This window comes from Durio zibethinus, chromosome 12, assembly GCF_047325235.1.
Source record: "Durio zibethinus cultivar Kanyao isolate XHJ-2024 chromosome 12, ASM4732523v1, whole genome shotgun sequence".
NCBI classification, from domain to species: Eukaryota; Viridiplantae; Streptophyta; class Magnoliopsida; order Malvales; family Malvaceae; genus Durio; species Durio zibethinus.
The window spans coordinates 23,741,680-23,763,690 of NC_143173.1; the positions used below are offsets into that span (position 1 = coordinate 23,741,680).

The 22,011-nt window shown below is 28.7% G+C and overlaps 1 protein-coding gene and 2 pseudogenes across 1 annotated transcript; 2 read left to right on the forward strand and 1 right to left on the reverse strand.

Moving 5' to 3' along the window:
• Window positions 1–9,612: 9,612 nt before the first annotated feature.
• Window positions 9,613–10,639, forward strand: LOC111297139 (NDR1/HIN1-like protein 1 pseudogene; annotated as a pseudogene).
• A 6,001-nt stretch (window positions 10,640–16,640) lies between these two features.
• LOC111297104 (NDR1/HIN1-like protein 10 pseudogene) lies at window positions 16,641–17,620 on the forward strand (annotated as a pseudogene).
• A 1,314-nt stretch (window positions 17,621–18,934) lies between these two features.
• On the reverse strand, window positions 18,935–19,960 carry LOC111297360 (uncharacterized). Its single transcript, XM_022892107.2, has one exon. It carries the CDS (start codon window positions 19,630–19,632, stop codon window positions 19,006–19,008), a length of 627 nt encoding a protein of 208 aa, XP_022747842.2. The 5' UTR covers window positions 19,633–19,960; the 3' UTR covers window positions 18,935–19,005.
• Between the last annotated feature and the right edge of the window lie 2,051 nt (window positions 19,961–22,011).

Consider the following 22,011-nt stretch of genomic DNA (forward strand, 5'->3'; position numbering starts at 1 on the left):
TCCGTTTTGGGTGTGAAAAAATCGAAAATATCATAGGAAAAAATACAAAATATACAGGGTTGATTTTTTTTTTTTTTTTGTGGGGGGGGTGGGGGAGATGGTGGTTTAATTTTCATATTTCATGGTTTAAATGAATGAGGACTAGAGAAATGCAGAAATTGTATGAAATTTAATTTGAAATTAGTAAACAGGTTATTTATGGGATGATAACTTTGAGATAATTGGAATTCTAGTTCTGTTCAATTAACATTTTGTTTTTGGTTAAGTTCTGAGTATTTGATTAGTCATTCATTGGTTAAAATAATATAACCTTAAATGATTAGTACCAATAGACACTTACAAAACATTTCCTTTTATTATAGATGGTCAGTGACATTAATTTGTTTTTTATTTAACTTTGCATGAATTGTATGTGAAATTCAAGTTTATGAATAAACAAATAATGTTTTGTTGAGCCTGAAACTGCAATTAGAATAGTTTTTTCTTTTTTTTTTTAATTTGAAGAAATGAATATTTGAACCTGCCGCTTAAGTTGAGAATACACATCTATTATTGCATTAAATGCAGATACAGTAGATTTTTGTGGCAAAGCAAATAAGTTTTTTCCTTTTTTTTTTCTTTTTTTTTTTTTTTGCCAAAATGCAAATGCATAGCGGGCTTTGAATCAGACCAATCAGATGAATCTTTGAAATTGAAAGATGATAGGAATGACAAAAGGCTTTAGTTGGTAGCTCGATCCTTTGCTAGTTGTGAACAAAGAGGAATAAATGGAAAGCAATAAGAATAAAAAGACAATTGTGAAGCATTTTGAATTTCTTTTATATATTTTCAGTAACAACCATCCTTATATATTACATTACAGTATTTTTTTTTTTTTTTGTATTCTAAATATATAGTACTTAAAATCTTATGGTATGATTGAAATAATTTAATGTATAAGAGTAATGTTCTATGTAATATATATGATTTTTATTCTTTTTTAGAATAGTATATTTGATTTTAATAAAAAAAAGTATTTTCTATATATAGATGGATGTTTATGAATTTGTTAATTTAAGGATCTTAATCATCCCTCTCTTTCTTGGTAACATTCAATATTTCTATAAATAAAGTGATTTTTATATTTTCCTAAGATCTAATTGCAGTTGTTAATTAAATTCTCTTCTCTTTCCATTCTTTTGATCATGCAATATTTCACACATGTTAAGTCTCATTTTTGTTAATGAATCGAGCGGAAATTATTTCAATATGGATTTTAAAACTTAAAGTTTAATCATATAATATTATATTACAATATACATAAAAATCTAATAAAATTTACTTACATGAACATTTAGGTACATAGGTTTTTTGAATGACACATCAAATAATACTAAATAATTATATTATATATTATTAAAATAATCATATATCAAAAACATTTAACTAAATCATTAAGTAATAATAAATATTCAAATATTAATTTTAAAATGGATAAAAGGATATATGATTATTTACTTTATTTAGTATTATTCAAATTTATTTAAAATATTCAAATTTGTTTAAATTGATAAGAGCATGCATAAATTACTATTTAAAAATTTTGGTTAATGGACTTAAAAATATCCATCTTAATTCTTTTTTAAATTTTTAGTTAAATAAGCGGATAAAAACATCTATTTAAATAAATGGAAAAAACATGTTCAGTTATTTATATTTTAAAATACTTGATGTAAAATTAAAAACATAATAAATTTTTGCTATTCTATTCCATCCAATACTTATTTCTTTACTCCTTCCTTTCTAGATTTCTTCAAATTCTTCATTTAAAAGTATTTTTTACATTCATATTTCTTTTTCAAAACTCTATTTCCTCTCTTAATTTTCTTATTCTTATTTTCTTTTTCTTTTTACAATGATTTATATTATCAATACAAATAAATAATGGATCTTTTCAAAAAAAAATATTTTTTTCGTTTCCTTGACGTATGTGATTTATTTTTAAAAGGGTTTCCATCTTTATTTTCATGTAATTTTTTGGTAACATATATTAGTTCTATTATATATAAAGAGTTTTTCTTTATCATTCCTCTTTTTTTTTTTATAATGCATGAAATTTTTGATCATGAGTGTATGTATGCATGAAGAAGATAAATATTTAGAGGATTGAGGAATGGTTTAAAATCTGACAAACTTTTCTTTATTCGACTTCCTAAATCACTTTTTTTTTTTTTAATTTCAAATTCCTCTATTCTTTTGATCGGCTTCATTATTAAATTTTAGTTGCACTTTATTTTAATTATCAGTTTTTCTTCTAATTTCTTAGGATTTATAAATACTTATTACATTTGAATTTTATGTAAACCTTTTCTTTTATATAGCAAATTTCTCTTTTTTTACCAATTAAGCAATTAAATTTATGAAATGAATTTAATTAAAAATTTCAATGTCTTAAATATTTACTAATATACTTTTCTAAATTAAGATGGAGGTCAAAAAGTTATTTGAAAATTTTGTTGATAAATTATATTTTTTATTTTGAAATTTCTATACTTTTAATTTATGAAATTAAAAATCAAATCAAAGATTTTAATATTAAATTATAAATTTAATAAAAAATAAAAAAGAGAGAAGATAAATATTTAATGATAAAAATAAAAATTTGAATCTACAAAAATTCTATGTAGATTTTTAACGAATTAAATTAAATATTATTTTAAATATAAAAATCATGTGCTTTTGCACGATAAAAACCTAGTTAGTTAATATATATCTGGTAATATATTGTTCAAAATCTAAAAGATTTGAATTTGTACCTACAAAATTTTCTATTCATTTACCAAATTTAGGAATTCAAATTCATTTTTCAAAATTTTACATTCAACACCTAACTAAAATGTACATCTAAGTCATTCTACTAGTAAGTTGAATTGGTCTATGTTTTAATATTATTATTTTTTACATTTTCTTAACTGCCTTCTACTTGTTTGTATCCATTGAAGATTGTCTATTCTTCTACATGAAAAAAAAAGGAAAAAAAAAACTGGTTTCCATCTTGGAAATTACGAAAACTAAAAGAACCCAGAACAAAATGTTAGGGTTTTGGGGTTTGGTTATGATAAGCTTTAAAACAGACACGTTTGATCCCCTAATTTGAGTCAACAGTGATGCAAGTGGAAGGAACGTGACAAGGCGGCAATTGGTGTGGCCTTTTAACTTTATATAGCAGCGACCCTATGCTATATCGATATCAATATATCCCTGATTACACTATGAATGACGTGAGGTATGGAAATGATAAGATTCCTGATCATTGTGATAGGATAGACAACTGCATGGACTCCTGTTTGAACCCTGTTAAGACCTGACTGGACAGGTAATTTGAAAGAGATTTGATCATCTGTGTCCAGTGGGGGATTACCAGAGTTCAATAGGGTGTTGATTTTTCTTTTTCCAGCCTTTGTTTAATTCTTCAGTTGTCTACTTCTATTTGAACCTTTGTTATTAGATTTGTCTGTTCACGTATTTATATCTTATAAAATATAAAATACATTTTTTTACTTGTTACTTAATAACTTTCTCTTAATAATTTCATCCAAGTTTTACCCGTTCGGTTAAAGATTTTCATCGTCAAAACTAATAATTAGAGACATGTTTTCATTGTCCTTTTCATGTCGAAATCTACGCTTTTTAATTGATTGAATATTCATAAAAAACAAATTTCCCACATGTCATGTCTTTCTCGTCATGGACTTAAAACGTTGTAGTATTAAAATTAGTGTTGGATGCATGCTTGTGCTCAAGGAAAAGAAACAAGTAAGGAATTGCACTGAATGGAGTCCAGGGACCAATTATTATGCCATGGCACCACATAACGTTTCATTTGACAACAAAATTTGCCCAATAATATATTTTGTGATTAATTCTTTCATGTGTATCAACCCACATCTTCCTTCATAATTTTTGGCTTTTTTTTTTTTTTTGCCTGTGATTTTTGAGATTAAGGTGAACCTTACTACTATAATATAGATCAATATTGAAATTTGTCACTATATTCTATTTTTCTTCAAATTTGTCATTATATTTTAAATTTTGTTGATTTTTGAACATAAAATAATGAAATTAATTAAAATCTTAGAGATTTGCTTTAATAAAATATTTTATGAAATATTTTAATTCCATTTTTAGTTAAAAAATTACCAAAATTGAAAGTACAATAATAAAAAAAATATTTATCACTGAATCAAATGTTGAAATAAAATCTTTAAATATCTATTAAATATGAGTTATCCATAATAATTTCATGCAATAGACATTCATATTCTCAAAAAGTATGAATTGAAAATGAATGCAATAAATAAATAGTATATAACATATTCTAGTTATCAGCGTACTTACATTGCTTCTTCTTATCCATCACTTACCATATAGCAATCCTCTTCCCCTCAATTGGTCTTTGTCATAATCATAGTGATGGAAAATACCATTTCTTGTCTCACTTCTTTTATACTCAGAACTCCATGCATAATGAGTTTAATCACTTCACTTCAGAGTTTAGGGAGAAAATTTTTGTTTTATTATATCCTATGGCTTGATTCCGGAAAAATCCATTCCTTTCATTTTCGATCTTTACCCCACTGTTGTAGTTTGGAGTTTCTGCCACGAGATTTCCCTGTCAATCAAATTGTTCCTTCCCTTCCCTTTCCCCACGGTTTATTTTATTTTGCCACTTTTTTCGTTTTTATCTCTTTCAGGAGCCATGAATTTTTAGGGAGGCGCAAGCAATTTTTTTTTTCCTTGGAAAGGGTCTAATTGGACGTGGATTACACGCTCTGAAATGGTAATGTTCTGAAAGTAGACGAAAAAGAGAGAAAATTAAAGTAAAAGAATAAAAGGGCTTGGAAAAAGAATATACTACTACAAAAATCAGAGAATTAAGACTTTTTAGAGGTTCAAAAAGATTTATGGTAGCGACTATATGCAAACATCAAGGAAAGAGATGGGAATCAGCTTAAATCTTTGTGCCCAAAAGCTGACTTTTTGGATCGACATAGTTGGTGAGATGTCAATTTTTTCTTTATGGAGAATTTAATTTTTTTTTATAGGGGTATTAAATTTTGAAATAAAAGTAGAGATTTGTGAATTTTGAAATATTAATAGGATAAGGAGAGGATGACAAAAAATAGAGTACTTATTTTGTATTTTTACCCTATATATTAATATATTATTAATTTTTTAATATTTATATATGTTAACTAAATTTTTATCAGGATTTCAATTTATATTTGATTAATGTGTGTGTTTTTTTTGGTAAGTTTTTACTTAGTTTAATAAACATTGAATATTTTAAATTTTTAATTTAAAAAAAAAACCACAAGTAATAAAAAAATTTTATACCTGCCAAATCTTTATGAGGATAATAACAAATATAAATTTTTATCCAATATAAATATAAGAACCAAAATAAAGATATTAAAAAACAAAAAACAAGAAATGTTCTATCCATCTCTTATCAGTCCTGTTAACATTCCTACTTAACCTTATGGACCAAGGCAAGCTCAACCTACAAGGCCACAACCACATGTACAAAGGGGATATCCTATGCTTCTACCAGTCAATTTTGTATTTCACCATGCTCTTTACACATATCTTGTTTTTCCTTTTTAAATATGTTAAAAACTAATTTCAATCTTTCGTTTATAAATTTTTTATATGGGATTTTTTAATTTAGAAAAAAAAATTTTGAGTCTAATTAAAATTTTTATGTAAGAAATAAATATAGATCATAAAACAAAATGTTGGATGCATTCATTTTATTAATTTTAAGTGTACTAATTTACTTTTTTTTTTTTAATAAGAAGAAACACGAGCATGTATAATTTATCTTCTATTACTCTCCAAAGAAGCTCAGTGTCGATGGCAAGCTTCTCTAAATAATTAAATTTCTGCTGATTCATGACATCGCGTCTAATTAAACAAAAATTATTGAGAAAAAAATCTCAAGTCAAATGTTAGCATGAAAAATTTACAATTTTCTAGAGGTGATATTCAAGTAAACAACAGAACTTAGATATGAGTAATTGATTTTTTTAATAATTAAATTGATAGTTTAAAGTTCCAATTGAGAGCATGGTTGATTACGTTTTATGATTGAACACTTAATCAATCAATAGAATCAGACCACACCTTATCAATAGTATTATGTTTGAAAGTTCTTAAAGTATCATTTATAATAATATGATTAATTAGACAGACCAAAATATTGTACCAACTTGGTTCCTTTAAAATTCAATTAAATTACTTTTCTGGTAAAACAAACTACAAACATAGGGATAAAATAATGTTTTATTGGTTGGATATTGAAGGTTGCCAAGGCATCATGATTTCATGCGTTCAAAATTCCACCTATGAAAACTTTTTTTCTGCTAGTTTTCTAATTTCTAGTGTTAGTTAAGCTTTGCTATGTGTTAAATAGTTGTATAGTGAGTGTCATTTGTGGGTATTACTTAAATTAGTTTAGCTTGGTTGGTTAAATGTTAAGTAATTAAGAAACAATAATTTAGCTTAAAAGATTAAACATTGTGAAGGAAATAAAAATCTGGGATTTTTTTTTTTTGTTGTTTTCTGATATCTAAAATTAAAATAAGTGTTAGGTACTTCTGATATTTCAGATTTGGTGGTGGAGTAAGTAACCCATGAAGTCATTTCTTTTTCCTTTCTCTTTTCATGAATCAAAAACTTTTATTATTTTGTCTATATGAAATAGTAAATTAGAAATTCAGCCGGACTTAATTCAGTTAATTATTATTAAATTCAAATTTTAACTACCTTCCTAAATTGAGACCTCCCTTATATATAAAAGTGACAATTTGAAAATGGAGTCTTGGTTCATTGATTCCTTTCCCCTTCTCATCACGTTAGACTTTGGGTGGTAGTGAGAGGGAGAGGTTGTACGTAGAAGTATAAATGATAAATTAATATTCATAATTTATTCGAATTTAATTCGAAAAAAATTTGAATTCGATTTAATTATTATCGAGTCGAGTTCGAGTAGTTTCACTTATCGATCGAGTTGAATTCAAATATTTTTATATCCAACTCGAGTAGTTCGCGAGCCTAATCGAGCTTTTATATTTATATATATTTTTATTATTTTAATTAATAAGTTATTTCGAATTCGAATTCGAGCTCGAGTATAAATAATTGAACTCTTATCGAGTATACGAATCGAATTTATTTTTATATATTAATCGAATTTAATCAGTAGCTCGAATTTGATCACGAATTGAGCTCGAACTTAAAAAATAAAATTCAATCGAGTTCAAATCGAGTATCGAATCGCGAGTTATGAGTTGAGCTCGAACTCGAACTCAAATTTTTCATTATATTGATTCGACTCGATTATACCTCTACATGCGGGAACCGAAAAAAAGTCGGTAGGCCGAGCTGAAAGAAGCTTCCTGCCATGGTAAGTGGGTCCCGGAATCCGATGGAAACGTGTCGTTTCGTATTTCCCCTATCCAATCAAAATTAATCATATTCCAACTGTGGTCAAAGCAGTTGTTATTATTTTACTAGTTAGCTCTTTTGATTAAGGATCGGTTATTGTTGAGTGTTGGTACAAAGCCAAGCTCAACAATGCATAAAGTCAAATCCCCACTGACTTCTTGAACTTTACTTCTTTTTTATATAATTTGGGTTTGTTAAATTTTTACATTTTTCTTACTTTTTGGCTTAACAAAAGTAAGCTTCCTTTTCTGACATGGCATTGCACAATCAAGTGTTATCAAGTCTTTTTTAAAAATTGTAACTAAATTATTACTACACTTTTTCCTTTTAATCAACAATATATATATATATATATAATTTCATTCACTATATATCATTAAAATTTTAAAAATTTATAAGTGGAATTAATAGGATGATACATATTTTTATAATTTATTAAAAAATAGATTAAAAATAAACAACTATTAGTTTCTTAATTCAGTTTATGGAATTAAAAATTTTCTTGGATATTATATAAAAAACCGAACTTATATAAAACTAGAAATGGTAATTTTACCGATGCGTTACTCACTTCTCGCCCAAAATGAGTGCGGATATAGAAAAAATTTTGTACCCGATTAAAGTAATTGGGTTCGGGGATGGAGGCGAGTGAGGTGATACCCACCTTGTGGGTCACCCAATGCCCGATATATATAAAATATATATATATATTCATTTCTCTTTTTTTATATAATTAAAATAATATATAACTTATAAAAATGAATTACATACCATTTTATTAAATGAAATTATCTTTTGGATTTTATTAAATTGTTTAATTTAGATATATAACATATAATTTTTTAAATTATTTTATTACTTTTTTAAAAATTATAATCAGATAAAATTCAAGTTATCCACAGAATACGGGGACGGGTATACAAAAATATTATCTGATAAGCAAGGGTATAGAAACGGGTATGAATATCGTAATCGGGTATGGGAACAAAAAGTGTCATACCCACCTCCTCGATAGTGATCCATTGTCATCCCTATATAAAACCCAAATTTATATTTTCGACATTCAAAAATATCTTTTGTTGTTCATTTCAATAAGTTGTTATAATATATTTTAATTATTTTTATTATATTTTCACCATTGTAATTTTTAAAATTTTTTTTTATCGTGGATTCGCCTTTAACAAAAATGAAAAAAAAAAAAAAAGAGCAAGTAAATTTTCTTATAACTTATATAAACATGCATGACAATTGACAAAGCCCTTGTTTTATTGCAAATTGAAATAGCAAAGAAAATATAAAAGTGAAATACTATCAAACAAGGATAACACAATGGATGGAGACCAACCATTTGAGATGTGTCTTTTAAAGCTGTAATTTTCTCTTCTTTGTATCACGTATTTGGCCATCTAATGAAAATCGATTGAATCACTTTTCTCCATCATACAAAAGTTTAAGTAAACATAATTGGCTCCTTGCTTAATTAGTAGTTTGGCAAGGTTTGTCATAAAAAACATCATTTCCTACGCATATATATAAAACTTTTTATCACAATCAACAAGTCTTCATTATACTTATCCTTTTCTCACATGTAACATCTTACATCAAGAAAAAATTTGCATGAAGTTTTTTAAGCAAAATTTGCAAAGTTCTTCTTAAAAATGATTTAATAAAAACTTTCATAAAAACTCCAAACTGATAAATTGATAAAATTTAATGTGAAGATAAATAATATGTAAAAAATAATTATTAAAAATATTATTTATAATTCAAATTTAATTGATACTTTTTCAACGATTAAAATTCTACCAAAATTTTTATTAAAAATGTTTATATAAAAAAATATAAAGATTTAATAAATTTTTTTCAAAATTTATACACTTAATCTATGTAACAAGATTTTTTAATTTATTAAATTTTATTTTTTATTTTAATTTTTATTTAATCATTTTTAATTAAAAATTTCACCAACTTTATCTAAGTTTTCCCTCTTTTGTCAAATCTAAGGCTTTTATATAAACACCAACACACCAACACGTTCATTTCATTACACAAACAAAAGTAGAGAGGTCCCTCACTCTCTTTTTTCTGTTCTTCATCTTCCGCTTTCATTTCCCTAAAACCCAATTTTCACACATTAAAATTAAACAACCCAACCCCCCCGCCCCCCTTTTTTTTTCCTCTCTAACTCGTTTTCACTCACACTTTGTATCTACCATGTCGGACAAGGATTGCGGCAACCATGGCAAAGGCCGCCGAAAATTCTTCCGCAGACTAATCGCTTGCATTCTATTCTTCATACTGCTTGTTCTCATCACAATCTTACTCATTTGGGCAATCCTTCGTCCAAGCAAGCCCAGCTTCATCCTCCAGGACACCACAGTCTACGCTTTCAAGGCCTCGACCCCGAATTTCCTCACTTCCAATTTCCAAGTCACCTTATCTTCTCGGAACCCGAATGACGAAATAGGAATTTACTACGACAGGCTCAACGTCTACGCCACGTACAGGAGCCAGCAAATCACCCTCCAGACAGCACTCCCTCCAACTTACCAGGGTCACAACGAGATCATTGTCTGGTCCCCTTTCATCTACGGGAACATGGTCCCTATCTCTCCGGACTATTCCGTGTCTTTGGGTGCCGAACAGGCTGCTGGGACCGTTTTCGTGACAATCAAGATTGATGGACGGGTGAGATGGAAAGTTGGAACTTTTGTTTCAGGTGGATACAATCTTTATGTTACATGCCCGGCTTATCTTACTTTCGGAAGCAGAAGTAACGGTATCATGGTCGGAGATAATGCTATTAAGTTTCAGTTCGTGACCAGATGCAGCGTTAGTGTGTAAAAAAGACTTGAGGAAGAAGAAGAAGAAGAAGAAGAAGCAACCAACGCTGTTAATTATATCGTTCGTGTATCTCTATCTTAATCTCTCTCCCTCGTTTTTTATTTGACGCCGTTAGTATTTTTATTTTATTTGTTGTAAGGGGAGGGAGGGAATTGTACATTTTGCTATAGAATAAATGAAGGGAAAAATATGAAAGGAGAGACTGATAGCAAAATTTACAATCAAATATGTGAACAAGTTGTAGAGGTTTTTAATTTCTAAAAAAAAATCGTGTGATTAATTAATAAGAATTAATTTTCAATAGATAGTAATTGAGCAATTAGTGAAAGTTGAGTTGTCTATTTCATTTAGAAATGAATTTTTTTTTCCAATATTGCTTTCTTATTTATTGTTTACTCTTCATTTAATTTCTTTTTCAGTTTTATTCTTCTTAAGAAAAAGGGAATATTTTCAACCTTAATTAGGTGTCGCTTCTATTTATTATAATAAATAATATATTTAAAATTATCAATGACTGAAATTTAATATTTTATCAACCAATCACATAATTATTGTTTATTTTTTTATTTTTTATAATCGGCTTCATGTACATCTTTAACCTGGATTTATTTTTTATTTTGTATTTTTTAAAGGTTATTTCATTCAACAAAAAGGTAAAAATTATTTTAATTTAACTTGTCCATCAAAATCAAATATAGAATAAAATGTAGCTATCAATTTAATGTAGTGGGCCATTTTAAAACGGGTGGTCTAAGTATAAGTTAACAGTTGACATAGAAAGATAAGAAACAAGAAAAGGATGGGATGAAGCCGTTGTAATTCTTTTATGTCATATATCTGAATTCAATTGCATTTTTTTTCCTTCATAATTTGACCCAATCTTTTTTGGATAATTAATTTAACCAAAATCTATGGAGTAAAAGCTAGAATTGTGATATTTTATTTTGTTGATATTTGAGATTGTTAAAATTTAATTTGTATCATTAAAATTAATCATTTAATACTTTATCAATAAATTACATAATTATTGATTAATTGATAATATCTTAATTTCTAACTAACATCGGTTAAAAAAAATATTCGGCTTCAAACTTGTTTTCACTTTTCATTAAAATAATAGAATGATTAAGAGATAATCAAGATCAAATGATGAATTAATTCTTGTTTTTTATTTAAAGGATTAAAGAAAGGAAAATAATAGTAGTAGTAGACAAAGTTGAGGAATTGGAAAAGGAACTACTTAGCCTTGAATGATGGGGAATTGGGATTAGGTTGAGTAGGGAGCATATCGTTTGCAACGATTATAATATTATTAACTAATCATAATTCACAATTATATGAAATCTATTAAAATTTATATGAATTTCATATTTATAAGTATTGAACCTTTACATAAATTTTTATTTTAATTAAACAATTATTATATTATAATAAAATAATATAAATGATATGTTATCGATTCTCAAATTTAGTATTTTCCTTATGGAATTTCAGTGGTGGTCATTTTCACTCTACACCGGATCCTACCCAACAATAATGGCGTGCTAGAAAGGGACTTTTGTAATTGTCTACTCTTAAAATCGGTCCTCATCTTCCTATCTTTAAATTAATCAAAATTTCATCCCACCCATCGCATGTTAATGTTTAGTTTCTCTACATATTTTATTGGGAAGGGATAGTGTAATATGCTGAGAACTCATTACAAAGTTCACAGCAAATTTTTGTTTTTTTTTTTTAACAACATTCACACCCCTTCTTGTGTTATTTTGTCAAAATCTAACAAGATCGTTTATACAAGTTATTTTGTTAAAATCAAACAAGATAGTTTATGTAACAATCTGGATTTTATTTAATCGTGCTTTTTTTTTTTTAAATAGAAAGGTCGTAATCTAAGATAGTTTATATAACACCCCCTTCCATCGCACTATCCCCAGGTACCAAACCTGTCCAGATAGCATTTACTTTTTGAAACTAAAAGAAGAGGGACGCCGTGCCGGTTTTATTTGCTTCTTGGTGGGATATGACGTCCATTTCTACGAGTCACCAGCCGCGTGTGAGCAGAGATAATGGTGGGGTTTGAATTGTTTAATGCCTATTGCCCTATATATAAATGCAATTATTTAAGATTTTGAGGCCAATCACATGCAGTTCAAGCAATGCCATCTTTGCAGTGCTGGCAGAACCTTGGATTTGGGCCAGATGGACCTGACAACCGACTCCTAGTCGACTAGATGTATCCCACAAATTGACTAAAATTTAGCTTAAAGTAGGTTTGGTTGAATTTATCTCTCGCTGTGTTTATACTCTTCGATCAATCCTGAAGGTATATATCTAAACAGAACTCAAATCCAAATATCATTAAGCTTTTCTTGACAAATTAACTGAAGGGACATTATCTACATAATTTCTAAAATTTGATTGGTTTTTGCTCATGGCTTCCAATATTCTTACACAGTAAATCAATTCCTTTTTGCATGGACCCTCCGGAGAAATATAATGTCCTTAAATGTGATTTTTGTTGGGAAACAGCAGGTTAAAAATTGGAAGGGCAAAGCAAAATATTGTTGAATTGCACTTAATAAAATTATTAAATTAAGGTCAACTTCGAGAAGGAGGCACAAACATAAATGGTAAATCACTCTTATGGTATATCTTATATCTTATATAAATATATAAAATTCAAAACTTTAGGTAAAAAAGGAAATAGTCTTACTTCAATAACCTGCATTTTATCATGTGAAGAGATTTAAAAAATTGCCATGTGTCTTTTAATAAATACATTTTAATTATTTGAAATGTTTTTATTATTTAAAAAGTAATTAATGAGGCTAAATTAATTACATTTATTCTCTTTTAAATACCTAATGTTCTTACCTTATATGAATATTTCTTATATGAAAAAGTTGCAATTAACTTGGTTAATAATACAAATAAACTAAATGGAAAGCTAATTAATTAGGGCACTAAAATATATATTTTTCTTTTTAAGCACTCTAATATACATTGCTATAAAATATTATTAATTTATTAAATGATAGTTTTTATGCATTCCGTAAATTGCTTTCATTACTTATACTTTTAGTTTTTAGTCAACTTATCTTATATCTTATATAAATATATAAAAACCTAAGCCTTTGGTAAAAAGAAAAAAAATCCAATGTAGATAATTTATTTTTTTGACATGTGGACTCTTTTAACAATTGTTATATGTCCTGCATTTAATTATTTTGATTTGATTTCATATACATTGTATTAATTTAAAAGATATTTAGTTGGCTAAATTAGGTGATTTATTTTCTTATAAAAATCCAGTATTCTTGACTTTTATAAATGTGTTACAATTAAATTATCTTAAATCATTTTTAACCAAATTCAGTTCTTAATTTTAAACATTAAACATGTATACTATAAATAAGAAATATGTTTTGAAAGCATTAACTATTAATGACCATAATTTTAATATTTAATTAGGAAATAGTTTTATGTATTTATTAACCTAAATGAATATAGAAGGCATATACTGCTAAAAATTCAAACCTAAAATAAAATTGTAATTAACTGAAGACATATTTTCCTATTTCTTTCTATATAAGTATTACTTACAATTGGTATATTTTATTGTCTTACAAAAACTTTTCAAAATAAAAATATATTACATAAATAATTAATAACCCATTACAATATTTTGCATAAATTACTATTAATTTATAAAAGTCTCTCAAATTTTTATTATAAATAGAGAATCTTGTATACTAACAGTACTAGGAGGTTACTCTTCAAAAGTCTCCAAATGTATTGATTTCATTATGATAAAAAAATTTTTGATTACCAAATTATACGTTTTTTATGTTCATAGACTTTTTTCTTTTAGACGTTTATTGATTACTTTTATTTCTCTTTTATTCACTTTTTTGTGCATGTTCATATTTCATCTATCCATTCATTTTCAATATTAGTTTTTTTTTTTTTTTTTTTTTTACACTTTTGAATGGAAGAGTTTTATATATTTTATGTCTTTTCAGTCCTTGGAGATTTGATATAAAATTTTTTCATGACTAATAATTGATGTCATGAACAAGTAAAATCTTTTAGTTAAGTTTGGAGTTTGCTAGAATTTGGCACAAGGTTTTGCTCTCCTATTTACCTTTTATTTACAATTTATATATGTTTACTATGTAATATATGATTTCTATCCCATTTGCCAAAAAATGCAAATTCAATTTAAACTACTTTGACCTTAGTAAATGCAATATAAGGACGAACACCACCTAGCCAAGAATTTGATGTTGTTAATGTGAGTTCTAAATATTTTTTACTAAAATAAGGGGCAGCACTAAGTGAAAGTTTCTACAAAAGATTAATTTTAAGTAGATAAATTTCTCTCGTTTGGATTCAAATATTATATAATTTTGTATAAATGTCACTATTAGATAAGATATAATACAAAGTTTTTTTGTATATTATATAGGTATATATTGATCTACAATATTATTATTTTTCTATTATTTTACATTGAAATTTTTATTTTTTTATATAAATTTATTAATTATATTATATACAATTGAACTTTATATATATAATTGGAAATCCGTGTATCGCACACTATTAAAAATAATTTACCTATAACTTATAACTCATACTAGATCGATTAGTAATTGCTCAAAAAAAAAAAAAATAGGATTAGTAAAATTTAGATACATAATTAAATCCAATTAATGTGCTTTTTTCAAGGAAACAGGCGCAACTTTAAAAGATTTGCAAACAATTTTTGCTATATATGAATGAAAATTGACAACCATCTCAAATTTCAAATAAATAAATTAATAATCCAAGGTGTTATGTCATATCTGTCTATTTCATAAATTAATTCACTTTCAGTAGTTATAAAATGTTTCTGTTTCATAATTTTTTTACACTTGAAATTGTAATGAATTAAATTTAATTATTGAAACTAACGATCCAACATTCTATCAACATACTAAATCATACTGAATCATATGACTGGCAGCATATCTATTTCATAATTTATTTATTTATTTTTATAATTATAAGGCTGCAATGTACAAAGTTGGGGTAAGACCTTAAGAACGACTTATATACAGTAATGAGTAGTTAAGTTAATCCACTTAGAAAAAAAATATAGTAAATTAAATCCAGGAAAGATATAGGCCGGGTTTTATTTATTTTGCCAATGGCCTTTCTTTACTTGAATAATAGTATCTGAATGCAACCTCCACCATCATGGTGAAAATTAATAAATAAAATAAAGAGGATGAAAGTAATAGAAAGATTCTTATTCATAGAACTGTTGTAAGAAGAAATTAATAATCCTATCTTTATAAAATTTTTACTATTCAATTAACAAAATTCAAAAATATCATTTTTAAATATTTGTGATAAAGCCTACATTTGAAAACTATTACTATAATCTTTTTTAGTAATATTAGAGATATGGGTCATTGAAGTCTTAGTCCTGAATTGGGTAGCATATCATATGTGATCTACATGGATTTTGGTTGAAATTTGCTCACTGAATTTTCTTACATTTTTGTCATAACAAATATACGCTTTTGGTATTTAAAAAAAAAAAAAGAAAAACTTGTTTGATTGAATATTGTAACAAATCTGAGATCATAATTTTCAGTTTTCACTCGTGGAGTTAGTGCCTGAATCACTTAAAGAAACTCCTTCACCAAATCTGATGTTGGTTTCGGTAAGCATCTTCATTACCAATTTTATTAAACCCAAAACAACATGATCTCTGAAGTTCGATCCCTAGTGTCTAAGCTCACGCATCAAAATGGAAATGACATCTTCATATTTATTCAGTCATTCACCACCTTCTCCAATTTAGTGTGCCAATAGATCAAAGACTTATTCAAACTATTTGGGTTAATATAGAAGTTGGAATAGTATTTATTAATCATACAATTATTGGATTCTTAATTTTAAAGATCAAAATTCAATCTTTCACAATTTTAAATATAAAAAAATTATAAAGTGCCAAAGTCAAAGAAAATGAACTTTGAAGTCTCCGAGCAGCACCTAATTAAATCACCGGTTCCCACCCAAAACACAAACATCATAAGATAGAGACAGTGACGAGGAAGTTACAGGCATTCTATTTTATTAATCCCAAAAAACCTTGCTTAGCCCTCGAGCCTTACTCGCCCACATTTGACAAAGCAACCGCGTTAATTGAAGACGGCGCCAGTGCATCTCCAATTCATTGTATTTATTAACGTGTTCTTACCATGCCCTTACTCCCCAAGTCCCACTTATTTCGAGTCTATATATACATTTCAAGAGCTTCTTTTCCCCGTATAATATTCTTCCGTTCATTTCTTTCCTCAACTTTCCAAAAGAAACAGATTTTCTCTACTGGTTTCTTGTTCTTGTTTTTTACATGGCTGAGAAACAAGCGCATCTGAACGGAGCCTACTATGGCCCCTCAATTCCACCAGCTACAAGGAACTACCACCGCCCTGGCCGTGGCTCAGGTTGCGGATGCTGCTGCTGTCTTTTGAAGCTCCTCTTCAACACCATCATCACTGCTGTGGTCGTCATTGGCCTTGCTGTTCTCATCTTCTGGCTCATCTTCCGTCCCAACAAGGTCAAGTTCCATGTCACAGACGTCTCACTCACTGAATTCAACCTCACCACCGACAACACTTTGCATTACAACCTTGCTGTTAATATGACAGTGCGTAACCCAAACAAGAGAATTGGCATATACTATGATAGTATCGAGGCAAACGCTTATTACGAGGACCAAAGATTCGCTACGCAAACTTTGACCCCTTTTTATCAAGGACACAAGACTACTAGTTTCTTGAACCCTGTTTTCAGGGGGCAGCAATTCGTTGGGCTTGGGGCTGACCAGACTTCCAAGTTTAATGTAGAGAAGACTCTTGGGATTTACAGTATTGATGTGAAGTTGTACTTGAGGATTAGGTTCAAGGTTGGCTGGGTGAAGACTGGCAGGATCAAGCCCAAGATTTCTTGTAACTTGAAGGTTCCTTTGGACTCCAATGGTAGCTTGGCTGGTACTCCTGAAACTACCAAATGTGGTTGGGGTTTCTGATCAGCAGTGGTCGAGTCTTTTATTCTATTTTCTTTGGGATTTACACTATTTATTCTTTTGCTTTTTTGGCTTTTTTTCCAGTAGATATACATTGTACAGTGGTCTTGGGTTTGAGACATACACTGATTATTTACTTTTTTGTTTCATGGGTTACGTTTTGTTACATTTGTGTGAATAAATAATGACTTTTAATGGTTGTTCTAATTTTTCATCTTGATAATAATGTTGAATTGATGTTGGTTACTTTTTTCTTAATCCAATCAGATGTTTCTTTTTTTCAATTAGAAATATAGGAATCTGATCGTTTCAACTTCTAAAAAATCCAGGGGGTTCGTAAGCGAAAGCAACTGGTATTAGAAAATAAATGTGGGTTTCAATTGAAAATAGTTGTTGACAATTGACAAAATTCAATTAAGTAATACATGTGACAATCTTGCCTATTAAAATAAGTAACTGCTAAATGTTGACCACATAGCAGAAAATACCCAAAGAGAAAACAAAGAAGATAAAAAAGAAAGAAATTGAAAAAATCTAGTAGTAGAAGGTTATGTTTTGGAATTAGACAATGGCAAAATGATGATTGTTTGGTTAGTGCAATAGGAAAGCATATATACTTTCAAAGCTTTCTCGTTAAGCTGATTAATTATGCACAAGGAATGAATGTCATGAGATTAGCTCTATGATTTCATCTCAGAATTAGATGTCTTGTGCTTATATTTTCGTTCTTTTTCTTGTTCCTCTATCAATGTTTCTTATGACTACCCCTTTGTTTGGGCAATGGGGCAATTAAGTTTTCTCTAAGCTCGAACAGTCATTTCGGGCTAAATGCACTTGTTCTTTAGCTTAAACACCCAGCAGGCTACAGCCTACAGGCTAAAGATGAAAATTTTGAGTCTACAAATGCAACAATGGGCTGGAGAGAGCCCCTCTTCCCACCGGATATCGGCTGGCAACGGCGAAACTCATCAGTGTTGTCTGGTCTAGATTGAAATTAAGACTTTCCATCCAGAGGCTAAACCCAAAAATAGAACTAGTAGGAGATGCCATAAATGGGTTGGAGAAGTGGGTTTGTTGGTTTTAGGGCTTTTCTGTATGTGTTTGAGATTATAATTTCTTCCTGTCAAATTGAAGGAGGAGATCAAGGGATGAGAAAAGAAAGAAGTTACCGTTAGCTGGTCTTGACACGGGCAAACGGCAAAAGCAGCTTTCGCTGTTGACATCAACGAAGCTTATGGGCTGTGTGAGTTTTGGTGAGATCAGTCTTTTGAGTGTTGCGAGAAAAAAGAGAGGAGTTGTACTAGGAAATTTCCTCAAATTTGGGATTATTTGGCTGGAAAAAATCACTTCCAGTTGGCTGCCCTACCAAAGTGCCCCCTGCAACCCTAATAAAATGATACTATTATTTTCCGATCTCTAAATTTTATAAATTTTTTTAGACATTTTTATTCATTGCAACATATTTCTCTTGCTAAACTATTCTTTATACTAATCAAAGTATCAAATTACTATTTCATGTTTAAAGTTTAAGCAATTGCTAATAGCCTTCAATTCTTAAACTCAGAAACCCGACTTTCCTATCCGTCAAAACGTCACTCGCTGGCGAGCTTACGTGATTTTTCTGGTGACAATATCAAAATCCCAACATCGCGACCAGGAGAAGATGAAGGAGTAAAGTAAGGAGGTGATGGACACGGCGTTGAGAATGGCGTCGTTTCCTCCACATCAACTACAACGTCATCAGCCATTTCGACCGGACCCGAAAAGCAGTCTGTCAAACAAACTCGCTTCTCGCTTTTCGCTTCACTCTGATCAGCAGAATTCTCAACGTTATCAGCTCCTTCCCTGGACGATCCGTACATTGCCTGCCACTTCGCCAACTCGTCATCATCTGCTTCCACGGCGGCTGCCTCTGAATCTGCCGCCTTGGTAGCCTCAGTTGGCTTTGGAGACACCACCGCAGGGCCAGAGGAAGGTTCCACATAGGCTGGTTTGTTTATCCAGCAGAAGAAGTAGAGAAGTTCCTTAGAGGGAGCAGGGTAGAAAGGTGATGAATTTGAAAACTCAGAGTCAATGGAACAGGTTCCGCCGCTGACGACGCTGCGTTCACGGAACCTTCGTTTTCGCCAAAGGACGTAAACCAGATCAACGATAAGAGCTAAAAGGCATGTTGCGAAGATAACGATCAGGGCTATTTCAAGCTTGGTTGAAGCATTCATGGCGAGTTTTGCTTTTTTCTTTTCTTGATATTCTTCACCGTTTTAGCTGATGTTAAAACAAATGAAGAGTCAGCTGAGGATTTGTGGTGCCAGAAAAGAGAGGAAAAACAAGAAGGGTGTTTTTTTTTTTATTGGCGAGGAAACTGTACATTGGTGGATGCTTTTTCTTGGAAAAATGAAGAGGGAAACGAAAGTGTCAGAGTTAATGTCGACGTGGTAGTAGATAAGGGAGTGACCTGGAATTTGTATAGTGCAAGTTTTGTACTAATTTGATTGTTTTTTTTTTTTTTTTATTGAGAATTAGTATTTATTGTTTATTTTTAATGGCAATAATTGCAATTAGATTTATAAATATATAATGATCAAAGATTTCTAAATAAGTAAATCATTTTTGTATTAAAGCTATTTCAAGAAATTATAATTCTTATTCATACTTCATATAAATCTTTTTACTATTACTTAATATTATAATTGAAAATTATAATTAGTAAAAACTATTTAAAATGTCAATTTAAATATATATTAATATTTATTTTCATTCGTTAATCAGAACATTTGATCGATTTGATTAATTTAATTATAAAAATTTAAAAATTAATACAACTGATTTTATTTATTAAAAAATCAAACTGATAAACTAATAAAATAAAAACTAAAAATTAGCGAACCTACTTAAGTCTCTCAGTTATAATCAGTCTCTTTGGTTCTGTTTTATTCAATGACTCTTTAAAGTTCTTGAAAGAAATAAAGAAATCACAGAAATATCAATGCAATGAAAATCTTTGAATATAAAGTCCTGATACAAGAAATCACATCAATCGGATAAAAAATACATTTAGAAGGAACATCACATAGATCCATGGCATCTGATGCTATGATTCACGATAGTATAATGCACCCAGAAACAACTTGCACTGACATCTCATACCCATCACTTCGGGGCAAACAAAACAATCTACTTTCAAATTTAAATAGAAACAAGCGATCATTCCATTAAGAGGTGGATTGTTCAAGGTCAAGGGCAATGACTTAGCATGTACAGAAACTGAGCAGTGAATATTTCTCGTTCACAGATTGAAGAGAGAACATTGAAGTACAAAAGTCCAACTACCCTGGTGTCTGTGAGGATAGGAGAGGCTGAGCAACCGAGAGGTGAGAGGATTGGTGGCGCGAGATGGCTGAAGCGGGGAGAGGCTGAGCCAAAGAGAGGGTGTGAGGGAAATTAGAGAAATTAAGAAATTAGGGTTTCGCTAAAATCTAAAAAGAACAGGAGTAAAATAATTAAAAGGTAAAAAATATTAATAACATTTTATTTAATTATTATATTTTGATTTTTTTCATGTTCGAATATCAAAATGCAACATAAAAAATCGACCATTAAATCCGACTAAACCGATATTATAATTGAACTACTCTTTAAAATTAAATAAATTGACTCGATTTATCCAAAATGAATTATTTTTTTCGGTTTAATGGATTTGAACTGAGTAATACTCAGCCTTAATCACATGCATCACATTGAATTTTTTAAAAATAATAATTATGTATTAAATATAAAATTACATATTATACAAATGACTGAAAGTAATAAAGTGCATAGTAACTTAAATTTGTGTTAAAACATAAAATTAAAACTCTAAAAAAATAATTCAATGTAAACTTTAACTTCTTTATGTATAAATAATTTCATTGCTTAATAAAAGTCTTTTCGTAAAATTAAAATTCTCATTTATAAATTGGACTTGTAAGTACCAATTTTGTTTGATTTTATTTTACATAAATATAGTTTTGTTTCTATTATTATTATTATTATTATTATTATTATTATTATTATTTATTAATTAATCTTAAAAAAAGGAAAATAGTCAAAAAAATTATTTTAACTCTAACAGCTAAAATCAAGCTTTCAAAAGATTTTTCTTCCCTAAATGTCAATGCATTTAATGCATCAAAATTCTCTACTGCCTAATTTGGCAGCATAAAATCCGGTGATCAAAAGTCACTAGACAAATTTTTCCACAAAATGATCTAAAAAAATTTGCTATTTGAATCTCAAAAGCTCTATAAATAGAGCTAATTCTTGCCAAAAGAAAAAAAGACACAGTGAACAAAGGAAGCGAGAACACTGCTAGAAAGAAAAATAAAGAGTATTTTTAGGGTTGCTAGGTTAGCACCATGTAAAAAGAAAGCAACACACACAAGCAAAAAAAGATCACAGTCCTTTTAGATGAAGAAGCCAATAACAAAGAAAAAAAATTTTCGAGAAATATTTTTTTTTTTAAGTTTTCAATTTGGGCATTTATAGATTTTCTTTTTAAAAATTGTTTTAAGAAAGATGTTTGGAAAATCAAAAGAGTTGTTTTAAGTTAGTTTTTAAAA

Excerpts from the sequence above, each read along its gene's own strand:
- LOC111297360 (XM_022892107.2), bottom strand. The coding sequence starts at position 19,632 with ATGAATGCTTCAACCAAGCTTGAAATAGCCCTGATCGTTATCTTCGCA.